The 17,982-nt window shown below is 35.8% G+C and overlaps 1 protein-coding gene across 3 annotated transcripts in view; it reads right to left on the bottom strand.

The window, feature by feature from the left end:
• Positions 1–17,982, bottom strand: part of LOC142328195 (glycoprotein 3-alpha-L-fucosyltransferase A-like) — a 181,231-nt gene that overhangs the window by 24,905 nt on the left and 138,344 nt on the right. For all 3 annotated transcript variants that reach the window (XM_075371769.1, XM_075371770.1, XM_075371768.1), the window contains exons 3-4: positions 6,354–6,677; positions 4,072–4,248 (exon numbers count right to left, since the gene is read on the bottom strand). In XM_075371769.1, the coding sequence (XP_075227884.1) occupies positions 4,072–4,248; positions 6,354–6,677 (501 nt within the window). The remainder of the gene's footprint in view (positions 1–4,071; positions 4,249–6,353; positions 6,678–17,982) is intronic.

Genomic DNA, 17,982 nt, shown 5'->3' with positions numbered 1-17,982 from the left:
ACCTACATAAAACATATATCGTCTACATGAATTTTCAGTATCGTACGTTATTTAAATACGAATCGCGAGCGGAAGGGAGAAACGGTTCAACAATCTCATTTATCGAACGTAACAAGGCGTTACCGAGGGATGGAATCGGCCGCGTTAAAATAAATCAAATTACGTAGGATGAAAAACTTCTCATACGTAAAGTTATTTATTCTACGTATAATTTTATACTTGTAGGGTCGACTTTTCATCGCTGTGATCTTCTTTTATAATATTATTACGAAATCGATAAATTATGTTATTTATTTATTTTTTAAATATTCCCTCCTGTAAGCGTACGATGTTCAGTACACCTTATACGTATCTGCCGAATATCACATCCGATCTGCTTCAGTATTTGCGGTTCGGTGAAGAAGAAGACGGAGAAACCGGTTCACCAGGAGTACTTGTTATTTTTAAGAATCATTTTAGAGAACGACTTGCAAATTTTCAGTTTGACTGAAACCGTTACGGTTACTCTAACGTAAACGTCGACGGTGATCGGCTATAATATTTTTCTGACGATATCTTATTTTGATAACGTTATTTTATTATCGTTAAAACGGACGGAAAAAATGAATACCGAATAAATAAAAAAAGGATCTTAACTGATCGATCGGTAAGTTCACGCGTTTGTGTGTATTTGCACCGACGCTCGCTTAAAACTCGAGAACTTTTGGATCGATTCGAACGATTCTTTAAAGACCTACGAATATTTATTGAACTTTCGAAAAGGTTTTTTTTTTGTTTAAATTTTTCCGGATAATTCTATTACGGGATAAGCGATACGGCTTGAATCGATAGAATTTCCTATTTTTCAATAATTTTTTCGTCGACAGAAATAAGAGAAAAATCACGTACTACGTGTCGTTCTCACGGAAAACGTAAGTATACAAAAAATATTGAACGGCGATCGCCATCGCGATCACGAAACCTCAAGCGAACCGTTTTATTTCGTGAAATAAATAAAAAAAGAACGGACTAAATTCTATGTCATTCGATTATCAAAATTACGTTGAACCTTTAGAGAAAATATAAAAACGATTGAACGGAAAATTTTATAAAGAAAGGACTTTTAAAATTTTTATAAGAAAGGATGCAAAAGGTATCAAACTATTTTTATTTTACTAAAAGAAATATTTCTTTTCGTATAGAAAAAAACGAGATTTCGTTTACGTTACTTTGAGAAAGATTTAAATATTAAGTTTTATTCAGAGCTCCTGCAAGATTTTGCCTGATACTCTGAAATTTATTTACACTTCTGCTTTGAATTTTGTAAACAAAGGATAAAGAGAATAAATAAAGTTTTCACGCAAACTCTAAATACAATATTTGTAAATTCTTGTTTTACAAAACAAATTTAATAAAAAAATAAAAAAATGTGAAAATGAAGCTATAAAAATATTTTTTAAATGAAATTTTTTTACAATATTTTATATTTCCGCTAGGATTATCATAATTCGACCGTTATTTTCTGCCCTTGCTAGAACTGTCACTCTCACACGCTTAATTAACTGGTTTTGGAGTATCTCCATTCTCAAAACTGCCTTTAGCGCTCTATATTGATTTTTAGCATAAACCGGAACAGCGTTATTTTCAACGCTGTTAAACTAAGTATTAGCTACCGTCTTATGTAATTTCCTAATACTAAACTGAATTTCTCCATCGACATAGTCTGGGAGACCGGATTAATATTTTCACAATATTTTATATTTCCGTTAGGATTATCGTGATTGATTTAAGCGGTCTTTTCTGCCCTTCCTAACATTATCCCTCTAACAATCAGCAATGACGAGTGCTAAAAGTAGTTTTGAGAATGGAGGTACTCCGAAACGCGTCGACTACCATAATAGAGTGCCGGTGCTAGGAAGGGCAGAAAATAACATTCGATTATACGTTTTAATTATTTGTATAAATGTTTTACAAGAACTTTTTAATTTTTAGAAATTATTTACAAGAAATTTTATTTTCCTTGTGTTCTAATGTTAATATAATCAAACGACTCGTACTTCCACACAGAACCCTTATTGTTTCTGCGTATTAATGTTATTCTTGTTTGTATATATAAATTACCGAAAGCCGGCCGACTTCTGAACGATTCTTACGATCGGTAATAATACAAATTTATACAAACTTTTAGCGATTAAATGTCATCCGAAAAGTTGTGGAAAGGAATTTTTTTTACGCATCTTAAAATCGCGCTCTTTCCCGGAGGATAAAATAAAAGTCAAATAAAAATAAAGATAGAAGATTTTAATTCACTAATGCGTAAATGCGTTATTTATAATCCGATTTTCGTGATGCCGATAAGTTTACGACTGTACACGACCTCGATACGATATTTATAGAAAGAACGGTAATTAAAATATCTTGGATACCGGTGTTCTTTGGCGGTCGGGTTTCAATTAACCACACGTCTCTGGAACGGTCGAACTGAAACCGAACAAGACTTCGCTTCATTTAATTCACACATATCCTCATTCATCCTCTGAAGTAATACCTTACGGTGATTCCGGAGGCTAAACGGAAAAAGAAAGAAAAAAGTAATTAAAATATCGACGTATGAAAATGAAATTTTTATACCGTCAGCGACCGATACGGTAGTTTATGCCAAACCTTTGGACGGAACTGGCGTAATTCTTTTTCCGATTGTGTATGCGATTGCCGTTTCCACGGCGTACGGTAAACCCAAACCCAAATGACGGGACGTAATCGACTGACCCCGATTGTAGGCTTGAATGTACGTTTAAATTGTTTGACCGGTATTGCTGCCACCGAGTACACGTAATACCTCGATAACGGAACTTGTTCTAGATAAAAGCATCTGGGGTGTACACGAGCAACGTTATGAACGGATCTAAAATTCTCGTTTTTTTTTCTTCTTTTTCACCGAACCGATTAGATTATACACGTCAATATGTCGGTTAGGATTCACGATCGACGAGAGAAATTTACATATACATTCCGGCTCGCTCGTTTCAGCGAACCGATAACGATCATTGTGTTACTCGTTTCCGCAACCGACGATGCCTACATTTACGCTTACATTTACGGGTATTTTAAATAAGCAAGGGCATTCGACGTCACACGAAATCAGTACGGTGTCGATAATATTATTTCGCGAAAATACTTCGTCTCCTTAAAATATTTAATATCAGACCAGAAACAGCGCCGACATAAGCCGTCGGTCTATTCGTCTCATATTAATAGTCTAAACGGTACGCTTCAGTGTTTTATATAGAATCTAACAGGTCGAAGTCTAGAACGAGCCGAAAGTAGAATTAAAATGAAATACAAAACGCAGTAGTCAACCGTAATCGATTTTGAAGGTTTAGCGGTATCGAAAATATTTATCTACGTCAGCGATATCGTAAGCGCTGTTTCTTGGAGGGTCAAAGAAATTTTGTTTTCTATTGTATACGTATTAATAATAAAAAAAATTGAATATTTACCGATTAATAATCAGAAAGGGTATCCTCAAGGCGGTAACTAAGGGAAGAAGGCTAACGGTCAGCGCTGTTCATTACGGTGTTGTATATAAGTCGTTCCGCCTAACAGCAAGAGACCTCAACGGAAAAGATTTTTGGAAATTGTAAAACGCGTTCAGAAAAAAACAAACGAAGTGCCCGAAAGGTCGAGCTAAAACATCAGCTTTCTTTCTTCAGCCGATAATATTATTTTATAATTAAAAAATATTCGCAGGTTAATAATGCAGATCTATCCGCGTTTATTTAATCTCCGAGAAACAGTATTTTTTCTTAAAATTTCTTTCGGATAGAAGAGTGACGATGAAATACGCCGAAGAGACACTACAAACAGTAGCGTCTTTAATCTTCATTCGGAAGACTCAGGCTTCTAATCCTGAACGTTCTTGTCGTTATTTGCGCACTACGAAACAGATTTATTACCGTTATCAGAAAAAATGAAAGTAAATAAATATTTGCTTATAGACAGACACACAAATAGAGAAAAAGTAAGTGAAAGAAAAGAGGTGTGCACACAGATACACATAAAGCTTGTCACGGTTTTTAAAATCTATATTACCTGCCGATTAGGTCTATGATGTCCTGGGTGAACGAAATGATCCTTAAATAGTATCGCATCCGCATCTAATGATTCGGCCTTGTTCGCTGTTAATACGCAAGAATCGACCGGGCAATGCTTGAAGGCTTCTTGACCTGGTTTCACGCCCCACGAATTTAATCCGTGGAAAATTAAAATCTGAAAACAAATTGCATCGATTTTTTTTCAGAATAAATAATAAAAGTGCGTTTATTCGTCAATTATTTGGCAAAAATACATAAATTAATTAAAATAAAATAAATAAAAAATCCTATTCTTACTCTCTAAAATAAAATATCTTATACACAAAGAACGAATACATAAACAAATAAAATAGATTAAATACGAGAAAACTGACAGTCAAAACTCTAGGTTATATTTATATGAAGGACAACAAGTCTCCTGGACTGGATGACTCTTTCGAATAAAGGTACAATAATGAAAGAAAAATACCAATTTGTCAAAATGGAGCGGCAACTAACAATTCCTACTTCATTTTCCCTTTATTTATTTAATTCCATCGCAGCCATTTTTCTTACCGTATAAGTATGTCTTATTCGCATCAAATGATTAAAAACAAACCCTAGCTGTAACGAATTACCCTTATCGGTAGCGATATGTACTCTAATTTTTCTGAAAATTAATAATAGAATTAAAGAAGCAGAATAACGGGTTACAATCAAACAAAATATTTGTTTGTTTCTCCCGAAATTTCATAATTCACAATACGAAGAAATATTTGTCCTTTCTTTACCAGCAGTATACTCGTAGTAATAAATTGCGACTAAATTCGGTTTCTCTAGTTGTCATTTTCCCGCTCAGCATGGCCGTTGTTTTAACTCGGCGCCCGAGACGTCCGGTATGATCTTAATTAACAATTATTTTAATTCCCGTTTTGCCCTCAGTCCAAACCGGGAAAGCGCGAAGCTAGAAACATATAAAGGATTTTCCTCGCGCGTACGTAGTAACTAATCGTCGATAATTTCTTCATTATCAGCAAAAGTTATATAGTTGCTGAAACAACTATAACCGGTCATAAGTGAGGTTCAAAATTTTGGTTTCGGGGGTTTTACAAGTCTCGACGTTTCATGAGTCCCTCTAACCAAAAAACATTTTTAAAAACCCGTGGAAAATTACACACCGATATATCTATGTATGTCGGTCTATATTTTGATAAATATCTCCGGACTGACTGAATATTAAATTTTGAAATTTGACTCAAATATTCCTATAACCGTTAAATTAAATTTACTACTAAGAACAATTAAATTTTGGATTTAACCGGATAAGGCGGTGGGGTATTTGCCAACGCTTTAAAATTTCAAATTTTTGCGAGGACATTGTAGGAACTTAAAATTTGGTACGACAATAGTACTATACGAGTCGTTTGCAGCGCTTAAATTATAAGTAAAATTTGGGAATTTGGTGATGGGAACATAATTAGCTTAATCGTTTTAGATTTTTTATTATATATTTCCGAAACTGATAATTAAAAATTCATGAAATTTGGGAAAAGTATTCGTCTACATAAGTTCTAATTCGTGTTAAATTTTTACCCCTATCCGAGAAGGGCCTACGGCCAAACGTAAAATAATCGGTTTTGAACGTCGCTTAGTATTTCTAACCCGTTAAGAACCGAATTAGGCCAACGTATTTTTGTGCACGAGATCATTATTGTATTACGTTTTAGGACCATACAGACGAGCGTGAAGCGGTATTTTATAATTGTAACTTTCTTGGTTTTTAACGATTAAAGGATTAACTTAACATACGATTAACAAATGTTTATATAACCGTTATGTTTATATAACTGGCGATAAATTCTATCGCCAGAAGGTTTAGAAACGTTCCTTGTAAAAATTTATTTTTATCGTTTGCTAAATTCGTCATTTAAACTCGACTTCCAAAATCGTATTCAATTTTGAATTTTATAATCGACTTGATCGATTGTAAGTAATAATAACATAATATTTAAAAACCTTATGACGTATTCGAAATAAAAGTCTGTCGAGAGCGAAGCCGAGAAAGTACGCATCCCTTTACCGACTTTTTCTCATTTAATAGAAAACGAAAACTAAATACAAATTCAACGGTTGCGCTCCTCGGCTGGCATTTAATCTTGCACATCGTGTTAAGTTTAGTTTGTTCTAATCGTTAGTGAACGATTAGAACCAACCACCTACTGCGTTACGTAGTGAATGTATTTTGATTGAAGTAATTTTGCTAAAATTATTAAATTTGAATGAAAACTAAAAAGCGGTTACCTTTTTCATCGGTAGCGGGCGTCCTCTATTTGGCGGATAAAACATTAACTGGTTCGGTATTCTGTCGCTACCGGGTTCCTCTTGCGGCCATAATCTTGCTATTCTTCTTCCGGTTTTTCTACTTATTTTGGCAGCAACCGGTAGTCTCTTACCGCCCGTTACAAACCACGGTCTCGAATCTGCATCTATTTTATTTACTGTCACGCTTTCGGCCGGCTTTCTCGATCGATCATGTTTTTGATTTTGACCGACTTGTTCGTGTGGCTGTGGCGGAGGTCGAATTTGTTTTTGTTGTTGAGGCTGAGGTTCTTCTGCTTCTGATTTCTAGTGGCAAACAAAACCAAATAAAACATATTAAAAATTGTATTAATTAATTTTTTATAATCTATTAGTTAATATTTAATCGCAGGAAAACATTTTATCGTATCCTAGAAATTACAATACGGTTTTAGGCGACGGACAAACCCCTTTACGGAGTAATGGTATCGTACGGCATTTGAAATTTTTAAACCGCTTACACGTTCCGGGGACTTATTTTCTTTATGCTTTCTCTGACAAGCGCAGACCTACGCTCGATTAAGGCTATTCTATTTCTTATTTGACGATAATAAATTAATTTTGTAGCTCGTGTACAAACGCCAAGTCTGACCGGCTTTTGAATCTTCCCGATGAAAGGCAGACGTTTCGCAGTCCGCCTTGAGATCAGAACGGCAAGCTTGTTCCTTCAGAAATCCTGACTCGTCCTTAATAGGCGCGGATCAAGCGGTTTTGCGCTTTTGTTTTCCTATTTATACTCGGTACAGTTTCCATTAGTTATGACGGGGGGAAAACTAATGTTAGTACTGTCGGTTCGATCTTCCAGCTACCAAGCGAAATGTCCTCGAGTCGCTCTTTAATTCCTGGGGAAAATAAAGTTTTGTCGCGGTATATTTATTTTAGACGGTTTTCGTAAAATAGATCAACGGATAGGCGATCGCTACATTAAGATTAGAGCCTTTTTCCACGAGCAGTCGTCGGTTTCGCCGAGGACAAATCCGAAGGTAAATCGTCTCACTACTACGATTTTTCCTCGTTCTCGATCCCTTGTAGCTCGTTATCATTACTACCGGTGTAAATCCCGCCCTGCTCGGTACTTCACGCTGAGGATGCGGTCGGTGTTATCCGGGTATGTGAGGATGACTGCGATTCGGGACTTATTATAAGTCGAATCGGCTGAACCACCTATCGAATAAAGCCCAAATTTCTGATTTAAAAAAAACCAACATCTGGAATTTCTTAGGGATAGTATCCGTAACATTGAAGTTCGAAAATTAAATATTATAACGTAATAATAACAATAATTGGCAAATAATAATAATAATGGTAACACTGGGGAACAAAAGAGATTTTTTTGTCGCAGGAAGAAAAATATATGATTCTGACAGTATTTTTTCTCCTGAATTCAAATATGATATCGGTTTTTCACCATCACGCAAGGTTTCTGAGAGACAAGATTTTATAATTTCAAACATTTTTATACTTCTGCATTCTTAACTTCACAATATTCAAACATTTGACTCGCCTAGAAAGTAAGAAAATACGATTTTCTGCTATATTTCGCCTGTGAAGCATCCCTCTTGACCGTCCAACAATAATCGGCCAACATATTGGGATTTCATTAGCCTTGATACCTCTTTTCCATAACTGAAATCTCCATATAAAAGTGTTCCCCGTGTTCATCGTTCGCTGCGCCAAGATTATCCGGGAAGAAATCTAGGTACGAATGCAGGAAGTGTACTTTTGACATATTACAACCAAAATTTTTATAAGATCGTTGACAATATCACGGTAATTTTTCGCCTTTCGATTTCCCAAAAAACTCTGAGTAACATTTTTGAGTGCTTGCCAAGCTGGTTTCTACAGCGGATTCGATAGTTCCTCAAATTTTTCATCGTGCATTAGCGACCGTATTTGTAGACCCACAAATATTTCTTATTTAATTTTTGCATCACTAATTTTAGGAAATTTTGTGTTTTAAGTACATGAAACCAGGAGTATTGTCCACGGCTATGATAAAATCCTTCGTTAAACCTAATTTTATGTGTAAAAGGTAATTTACACATAAAATTTTACGTGTATGGAGGTAGATACACATTTTAGGATTACGCGATGGGTCGTGTTCCACATTTTTCTGTTCAGGAATGAGTGATTGGTGTTTAGGCCATTCTTATTTAATGAAATGTTTTTTCTGTCCCTACTATCTCTTTCGCACAATAAACAACAGTACTTTGTGTAGACCAAGAAAAAAAGCAGTTATCTTCAAATCACCACAAATATTCCATTCACACACTGCATATTGAAGCTTTTCCAATATAAATTTAGTTTTCATATGTTTCTTTCATACTAGCAGAGCGAGATACAGGTACTGATGAGAATTTATTGCCATTACGTAGAAGCACAGCCTTTAAACTAACTTTAGAGGAATCGATGATCAAACGCCATTAAGTTGGGTTATGTTCATTACAGAGTGTCTCTCTCCATAAGAGAAGAAATGTCATTCCAAAACACAAACCCATTTTCTTCAGAAAAATAGTCTTTAAATTCAGAATACGATTACGACAAGTACATATCTGTTGAAGAAGATTCCATCTTTTTAGCCGGGAAGCAAGCATTTCAGACTGTTTTTTGGATAACTTTAAATCTCGTATGAGATCGTTAAGATTTACTCGAGTCGGTAAATGAAGCTCAGATGAATTTCTTTGTTCAAAATTTGTATCGCTAGAATCTGTTTCTTTTTCTTCCTTACTTCCATCAGACTATGAACTGTCTTCATCTAATGTCACGTGTTCTGGAGGCTTTGGTACGGGCAATTGTTCGCAGAGTGGACCTGATCTCATTACAGATTGCAAGTTAGGATAAGCGCTGTATGTTTTGATTTTGACGCAATCTTTTTAACGTTTTTAAGCAGAAATAACAGTCAGAAGACAGATCCTTGGGTTTCCTCCAAATCATAGGGATAGCAAATGGCGTATGGCGTGTGCCATTTTTTCATGCAGTGAGAAGCATAAAACACGATAAATAACAGATTAGTGGGGCTCAGGCTCTTGTTTGGTCCCCGACTTTACACCCAAAATAAAGTTCGTAACACTTTTTTACTAATGGAGTAAGGTTTTGCCTTTGGGACTTGAGCGTCGCTTCACCGCATCACATACCCTAGTCGTTTTGAAACTAACTTGAAATTAAAAGAAATAAAGTCATAAATATGTAATATACAATAATTCAAATACACAAAGCACTCACAATGACATGTTTACTGGTTCACTACTACCTCACAACCGGCATCGTTCTGATGAATTTGTGCTACACTAGGTCACATTTGTACATGTCTATACACGTTTGAACCTGCACAACGTTAGCGACACTACCCTTTGAGTTAGCTTATTTGGTTCTATCATATTTACAATACTCTAGAAGCTTTTACTTGACAACGGACAAACGGACGAAAAAACGTTTTAAAATAATTAAAATAACAAAAAACTGCGAGCGATGGAGAAATTCCGAGTACATATTTGAAAACGGGATAAAAAACTTCATCGAGTACACCTATCGGTACTCGTGAGACAAAAATCATGTTGACCAACGTAATCGGCCACCGGTCGAGGTCACGTATAAATCTCCGAATTCAGGCGAGGTTCGATCCGGTTTGTCTGTTTAGCCTACTCTCGCCACGTATCAGTGACTAATGGCTGAAGTAGTCAAGGTATAACTAACATTTACCTTATTTCTTTTGGTATATTTTTATTTAATTTTTCTTTGTTTTAGGCAAGATAATAAATAATACGTATATTAAATGACATGTACAAAATCAGAATACGAATAAGGTGGCGTGGCCGTGAACACGTGTATTGCCAACCTTTTATACTAATAGCTGCTATTAATAATTACTTTAGGTACTAATAATTATTATTGTAGAAAAACACACTCACAATAAATGCGCGAGTGTAGGAATCGCTAAAATGAGTATGATTGTGTAGGTCACTTACGTACGAATTATATTCATTATCACCGAACTGAAAAAAAGAATCTATTTTTTATTTAAACGAAAAAAACTTGGCGTAAAAAGACCGAACGTATTCATTTTCAAAGTACGTAATTATTCATAGTATTTAAAAGTAATTTAAATATTAAAGGTTTTTGTTTTACAGAACATCAATGTAAACGTTAACCTTGAACCGTTCTGAAACTTATTTTACTTATTGACGCTCAACTATATTAAAATAACTTATTGTTACTTAGTCAAGCGTTAAAATAGAAATATTTTAGAATTAAATTTAAAACGAAACATTATTACCCGGTACATTCGATTCTCTTACTAAGAATAGGGGCAAACATTTTATTACGCGACCGCTTTTACAGAAAGGGTAAACGATATTTTTCCGGTCTTTATTATACCGGAAGCTATTATTAAGTATAAGAAGCTATCGTCGGAGAGTAATGATATTTCGGTATTCAGCCGGTCCAAAAAGAAGGTGCCGCCACTCGAACAGTAGAATATCAACCGTTAATCGCATTTCGAATAGCTTACGCCGTACCGATGTACACCGCAATTGTCAGATATAAGAAATAGATTCACCGCTTAGTTTTTCTCGTAAGCTCAATGCAGCATTATTTTAGACAAAGTTACAATTATTTTAATTATTTTAAAAACCGATTATAATAACCGAAAAATAACATCCTCCTGGGAGATTAGGGAATCTATATTTTATTATATTTATTTTTAAAGTGAACTTACCGTAACTTTCAATTATAAAAATAAGAAATAAAACTAAAAGGAAAAGAAAAAGATTTTCTAAAGATTCTGGGCTCAAACTTCCAGTGAAGGTAAGCTTTTTTTTTCATACAATAAACTGTGCGTAGCATTTATCCAGGTTCAAGTTCAGCCCACCGGGTCGGTGTAGCGGTTAACTCGTCATAGAGTTAAATCAGCCGATTTCGAAGTCGACAGTTCTAACGTTGAAATCCTAATGAAGGCAGTTACTTTTATAGGGATTTGAATACTAGATCGTGGATACCGGTGTTCTTAGGCGGTCGGGTTTCAATTAACCACACATCTCAGGAACGGTTCACCTGAGACTGTAAAAGACTGAAGTAATACATAACGGTAGTTCCGGAGTCTAAACAGAAAAAAGAGGGAGAGGTTTCAAGTTCAGGGTTTCCTAGATCGATTATTATTCTCTTTTTCTTGCCGATATCGAATGAATTAAATAGAATCGGTATTCGTTCATGTTGTATTAGACCGTAAATAAATGTGTAACTTCGGTTAAACTTAAAAAAATATTTCTTCACGTCAAGTACTCTTTTGAATCGTACTACAGTTAACCGCAATAACATATTACGATTAAAGATATCGGCGTCTGATGCGACGCAGGCGCGCTCACGTGCGCAGTCAAAGTTAAATAAAAAGGTAAAAAATAAACATTGCCAATAAATTTAAATGTATGTAATGATTTGGTTTTGTATTTTTCTACGTAATTAACAGTATGTTTTTTTTTTTTTTTTTTTGTTTTTTTTTTAGAAATAAGCTTTTTATTCAATAATTTGTACAATAACTTGACCTGAACAAAAATATTTCAAAAAAAAGTGAATTCGATTATTAATATCTGATATTAACATTAACATTTGTTAATTCGTTATCGACATTCTTCAGACATGTTTTTTAAAAGAAAATATATATATATATATATATATATGTCGTAAGAATACTTTGGCGCTGTACTTTTAATACATATACAATTAGTGGCTTGTTACCGGATTGCCGTCTCACTCTATACAATCTATTCATGTATTAAAATTCATGTAGTAAAATTCATTTCATTCCGTACAGCTCGTTTCACCTGTGTAACGTACAGGTCATACTTTTTCTTAAAACAGGAGGGGCAAATTGATTTACAAGTTATCTTCTCGTACAGGAATACGAATTAGGAATATTCCTTAAATTTACACTCTTCGTATGAACGGTGTTGTGTTTATAGGCCTAAACCTTTATATTTTTGTACCTACCTAATGTGAATTCTTTTTCAAAGAAATACATTCAAAAAAATTTGAATATTTAAAAAAATAATCTGAAGAGGTTACAGTTCGACAAATAAAAAAAAATTCACCTTGCTTCTTTCTCCCCTCTTTTTATTAAGATAATTCAAGATAGCCTGTGTTATTTCCAGACCGAAGACTTTTGCAACTAAAAGATTGGTTATAACGGTTAAATTTGTGAAGCCGTAGAGGGGAACAAACATACATAACAGTTTACCACTTACACTCTTTCTATGTACGTAGTCGGGAAAAAAGTTTCTAAAATTGATTAAATCTGGTTTACCCCCGAATCCTTCGCACGTTAAAATATGGACCTCTACCTTGATCGATATCAAGTTTTAGGTCTTTTTCGTCTAATATTTTGCTAATGGCCGGGTTTTAAGAAAACTGCTATTTCCTTATCCTGCTGTTGCAGTATCGAAATGACTATCTCATATTAATAAATAGTTTTATTATAGAAATCGGATAACAATGCTTGTTCTTACAGGAAGAATCGTGTTTCTGCAAAGAATACAGAAGGTAGAACGAAAATGCGATTTCGAGATTAGATCGTACGGCAGAAAATCAAGTCTACCTGTACGCATAACCGACGTATCAGTGGATACGTAGTATTTACATCTACGTATTGAAAGCAACGAAAAAATTCATCTGCTAGACCGAATTGCTTGAGAATATTTTTAAAAGCTAATAGAAATTACAAAGAATGATGCAATATATAATTCGATAACTGTTTCCTACTAATTTCAATTTTTTAATTAATCGCATAACTTTTTAAATCGAAACTAGTGTTTACATTATAATCGTCCGCTTACTCAAACGTAAGACGCGATAAAAAACTGAGAATTACGGCAAAAATTTGTTTTTCACCTTGCCGAACGGAGAAACACGCCGCAAGATAACTGCAGTCATGTTTTTTATGCGGTTTATTATGCAGACTTTTGAACTTTGATCTGTTGAAAGCGGTAACCTATATATTTATTGCGTATTATTATAATACTACTCCCATTTCTTTTTCTATTACAACAAATATTATCTTGAAATAAATGTTTTTGCTGCTATCAGATATTAAATGAGTCGTCGACCGGCTAGCTAACATCTTATAATTCAGACCATTTATTGTTTGTTGAGATATACGTATAAACAGAACCTTTTTTTGCAAAGAAATACGTTTTCATTAAGCTTAAATTAAATAATCAATTTTGAGCTAAGAAATAATTTTACAAAATACGAATCGCTTATTAAAAACAGAATTGTTTGGTTTGATACCGATATAGTTTCCTTAAAAGTTTCCCGTGTTTTCTTCGTAAATGTAAATTTCGGTATGTTGTTGTTTAAATAAGCTCTTTATAGGGTCATTCACGGGAACCGGATGTTTTTAAAGTGGGTTGTACTCGGGCGTTCGTGGTGGGAGGGGCACGTGGCTGATGTCTGACGTTTCCTTTGTTCATAGCATTTACATTTTAATCGTTGAGATGGAGCCGTGGACGCTGGACCAACGCTTGTATGCGTATGACAGTTTTGTGTGAAATGACGAATCCGTAACTGCTGTTCAGCGAGATTTCCGCCGTCAGTTTAATATCCATCGTAATGCAAGTGTCCCTTCTCGTAACACAATATTGCGACGGGTAAACAACCTTCGAACAAGCGGTTCAATATTGAAGAAAAAACCACCGGATCCCCGACGAACCGCTAGCATTCCGGAGAACATCGAACGAGTAAGGGAAGCCGTTGTCAGAAGCCCACGCCGCTCTATTCAGAGGCATTCAGCAGGGCTTCAAATGAGCACAAGTACGGTAAGACGAATTCTGCATACAGACCTGCATTTCCATCCTTACAAGATAGCCGTCGTGCAGCAGTTAAACGAGCAAGATTTCACGCAGCGATTACAATTTTGTCGACAAATGCTTACCGTTTTTGAAGAAAATTAAAATTTGTTATTTTTAATGAGTGACGAAGCCCGTTTTCATCTGAATGGCTTCGTCAACAAACAGAATTGCCGGTATCGGGCAGAAAGAAACCCACATCGGCTTCACGAGAGACCACTTCATAGCCCAAAGGTGACTGGTGTGCAATAGGAAAGGTTGGTGTTATTGGACCATATTTTTTTGAAGAAAATGACGCTGCCGTAACTGTAACAGCTGATCGTTACATTGCGATCTTGAATACGTTTTTCATCCCTGAGTTACGAAACCGGGGAATCGATTTTCAAAATGCCAGCAGGCATTATTCCAGCAGGATGGAGCTACAGCGCACACAGCGAGGGCAACGATGGCTGTTCTCCGTAACTTGTTTCCGGGACGGATCGTTTCCAGATTCGGCGACATTCCTTGGCCCCCTGGGTCCCACGACTTGAGTAGTTATGATTTTTTTCTGTGGGGGTTTCTGAAATCGCGTGTGTACGGCGATTAACCGCGTACATTGGAGGACCTAAAGATCGCAATTAGTCATCGCGTCACCCAGATTGATGTAGACAAGCTGCAAAGAATTGAGGCCGGTTACCGTGAAAGGCTACAAAAATGTATTGCCCAAAATGGACATCACTTGCCGGACATAATTTTTCGTTCACGAGTAAGTAACAAACGCTTTGATTTAACAAGTGTTTCAGTACCAATAAAACTCTTTTAAAGTAAATATTCAATTTTTTATGATTATTTTAAAAACAACCGGTTCCCGTGAATGACCCTTTATAAGCTAATGTATAAAGCAACAAGCTTTGGTTCGGTACATATTGATTTTTTTACGACGATTTATTGAGAAATTATTACAGTCTTAGGTCAAGTCCATTCTTTCATTTACAAGACCGCAGATGACCGTAAATCCATTTATGACGCATCTTAGATTCGGATCAGTTTTCTCCATCACCCTCAGAATTTTAATTACGACCCTTTACAACCTTACGATCTTGATGTTGCCTACATAATAATCTGATATTATAATTTACATTATCACTTTATATGTAATAAATATTTCAGAAACGACACAAAAAATGAAACTTGTATCTGTATTTTACGTAAATCGATACGTATGTAATTAAGGAATTATTTTTTCTTTTATGTAACGAACAAAATTTACCTTCCCTCGGTAAAAACCGGGAATAGTCGGTCATCGTAGTTTCATCCTGTTTGACTCGTTAACGTTCCTTCCTGTACGTGTAATATGAAATTCGTGCGTGTACGTGTAATATGTAATATGAAATCTTGAAATTTTTTTCTTGTTCGACGTTCATATCACCCGAATCTGAAGGGAAGATGTCAAGATGAAAATGTAAAAACTTAATTTACAATGACCTTCTGCAGGCTATATCGCTACAGTTTACGAGAGTTTCTCTATTGACCGATCACTTTTTTTATTTTTTAAATAAAACCTTGAAGAATATTTTTGAATGACTTGCGTGCTGTTTTTTTCCTTAAGATTCAATTCGCTATCGAACTGACGATCGCTCGTTTATTTTGTGACTTCAGAACCGATGAATATTCCATTCTTCAATTTAGCATCAATTAATCGCAGGAAAACCACGATCTAAGTATTTGCTGCGTTCCCCCATCTTTATCTAATGCTTTCACAGACCTTTTCACCAGTCGTAGTTTTATATAACTATAAAGGTGGTACGATTCGGTAAGACTGAATAAGAGAAGTGTCGTTAACATTTTGTCATCCCGGATTGAAATTTACGTAATGTCGATCGGTAGCCGTAAAACTATGTCGTAAATACAAGAAATAACAGTATTTTGTAAAGCTATCTAGTCCGAGAAGCCTCGATTGCATCTACGCTTCCACAGATTCATCATAAGTGTTCGTTATACTTAACCGCTTTAAAAATGAGCGACATAATCCGTTTTCTTCATTTCTACGGCATAAACCGGCATAACCGGTACAGAAGAAAGTTTATTTGAATAGCGCAACAACACTGTATTTAAAATTTATCTAGATAAGGCTATAAATAGAAACGCCTACATCAAGAACGTACCCGGGTCTATTTAATACTCGGGTCGACTATCATCTTGACTGACCGTTTTGTCTGCGCGCGCTCGAGTTTTTTTAAGTGTACTTTTACCGTAGAATTTAGCCGTACAACATTAGTCGTACAGGAAATCAGACGTGAATAAACATGTCGAACGAAGCGATAGCAACAAGTTTTATATTAAACTTTAACGGTACAATCAATACAACTTTAAAATGCGACGCGATCGAAAAAGCGATTTAGAATAAATATTCTGATTTAGCGGGAAAAATACTACATAAAGTATTTTACAGATCACCGTGCCGTGCGCGGTGATCTGTGTCGCTAGAAAGGGGGAAACCTGGTCGTCGGTATAGAAAACACGGTCGGGTGTAGCAAAGGTTCTCAACCGAAAAATGATGCGCCTTAAATTCTATCGCTTTAGAGGAGCACAACGTAGTTCACGACTAACAATAAAGGGAACTAACAATGAAGTCCAATATAAAGAAATCAAGTTTTTGGATTCCTTATAGTGCGTCAATTGGCAGCGAAATGAAAACGAACATTAAACATAATCAAATGTATCTCGAATGTAATTGGGGATCGGATAGAGATGTTCTTCTACGTCTGTACACTTCATTGACACAATCGAGAATCGATTAGAGCTGTGTTGTTTATTCCTCGGCTCGAAAGAGCTGTCTAAAACCCTTAGACGTCGTACAAAACGCCGGAATACGACGTGCGACTGGAGCTTTTCGCACCGGTCTCGTCGATAGCCTTACATGTGAATCAGGATTGTTTCCGCTACGTTTTCGAAGACGCATCCTATTATTACGCTATGCGGTCAATGTCACATCATCACCGCACCGTGTAAACGAACCGGCATTTACAAGACACCGGTGTTGTCCTTTCAGGCTGAGAGGGGCTCTTTTCACCTTTATCAGTAGCGTATTATCTTTTAATTGTAGTTTTGTTTTAAGAATTGACAACGGCTAATGACGTTAGTAGTCGATGTCCGATAATTAAAAAAATGAATATATAAAGTAGTAATAATTTTTTTTCTTTTTTGGAGGAAGTTGGAAATGCATTTACGCGCGGGCCTCCACTGACGTTCTTATCCGACCGACATCAGCAAACTACCACGTAAAACCAACCCCCTAGCACGTCAAGGCCGGTACTTAATTTTCACGACTATCCAGGTCACCCTTCTTGGTCCTGGGAATGCTCCCGACGAATCGGATTACACACCCCTATGACGTGAAGATAAGCGCGTAAGTATCCGTTACCCGTTAAAAACCGGGTCGCTTAGCACTCCACCTCTCCATGCCGCCGCTCCGTTCACGGTCTGACCAGAGGGATAAGCCTTGTGGTCTATCTTCCTCTGGTCTCGTGGTCCCAGGTCTCTTGTCGTGCGAGAAACGTAATAATAATAAGAATAATAAAGGGATATATCGCCGTAGGTTTCTGTAGGGGTATCGCATAACATAATTAAAAATGTATGCTTTTCAGTATGTACACGATAAAAGGGGATATCTACCTTTCTGCTTTTCATACAGAAGATCTTGAGTTCGAAATTTTGTTGAGGTCGTTACTTTTTCGATACTAGCTTTCACGTCTTAT

This window comes from Lycorma delicatula, chromosome 7, assembly GCF_047948215.1.
Source record: "Lycorma delicatula isolate Av1 chromosome 7, ASM4794821v1, whole genome shotgun sequence".
In the NCBI taxonomy this organism is placed as follows: domain Eukaryota; kingdom Metazoa; phylum Arthropoda; class Insecta; order Hemiptera; family Fulgoridae; genus Lycorma; species Lycorma delicatula.
The sequence above is the reverse complement of the archived record's forward strand: the minus strand, read 5'-3'. Positions and strand labels throughout refer to the sequence as shown.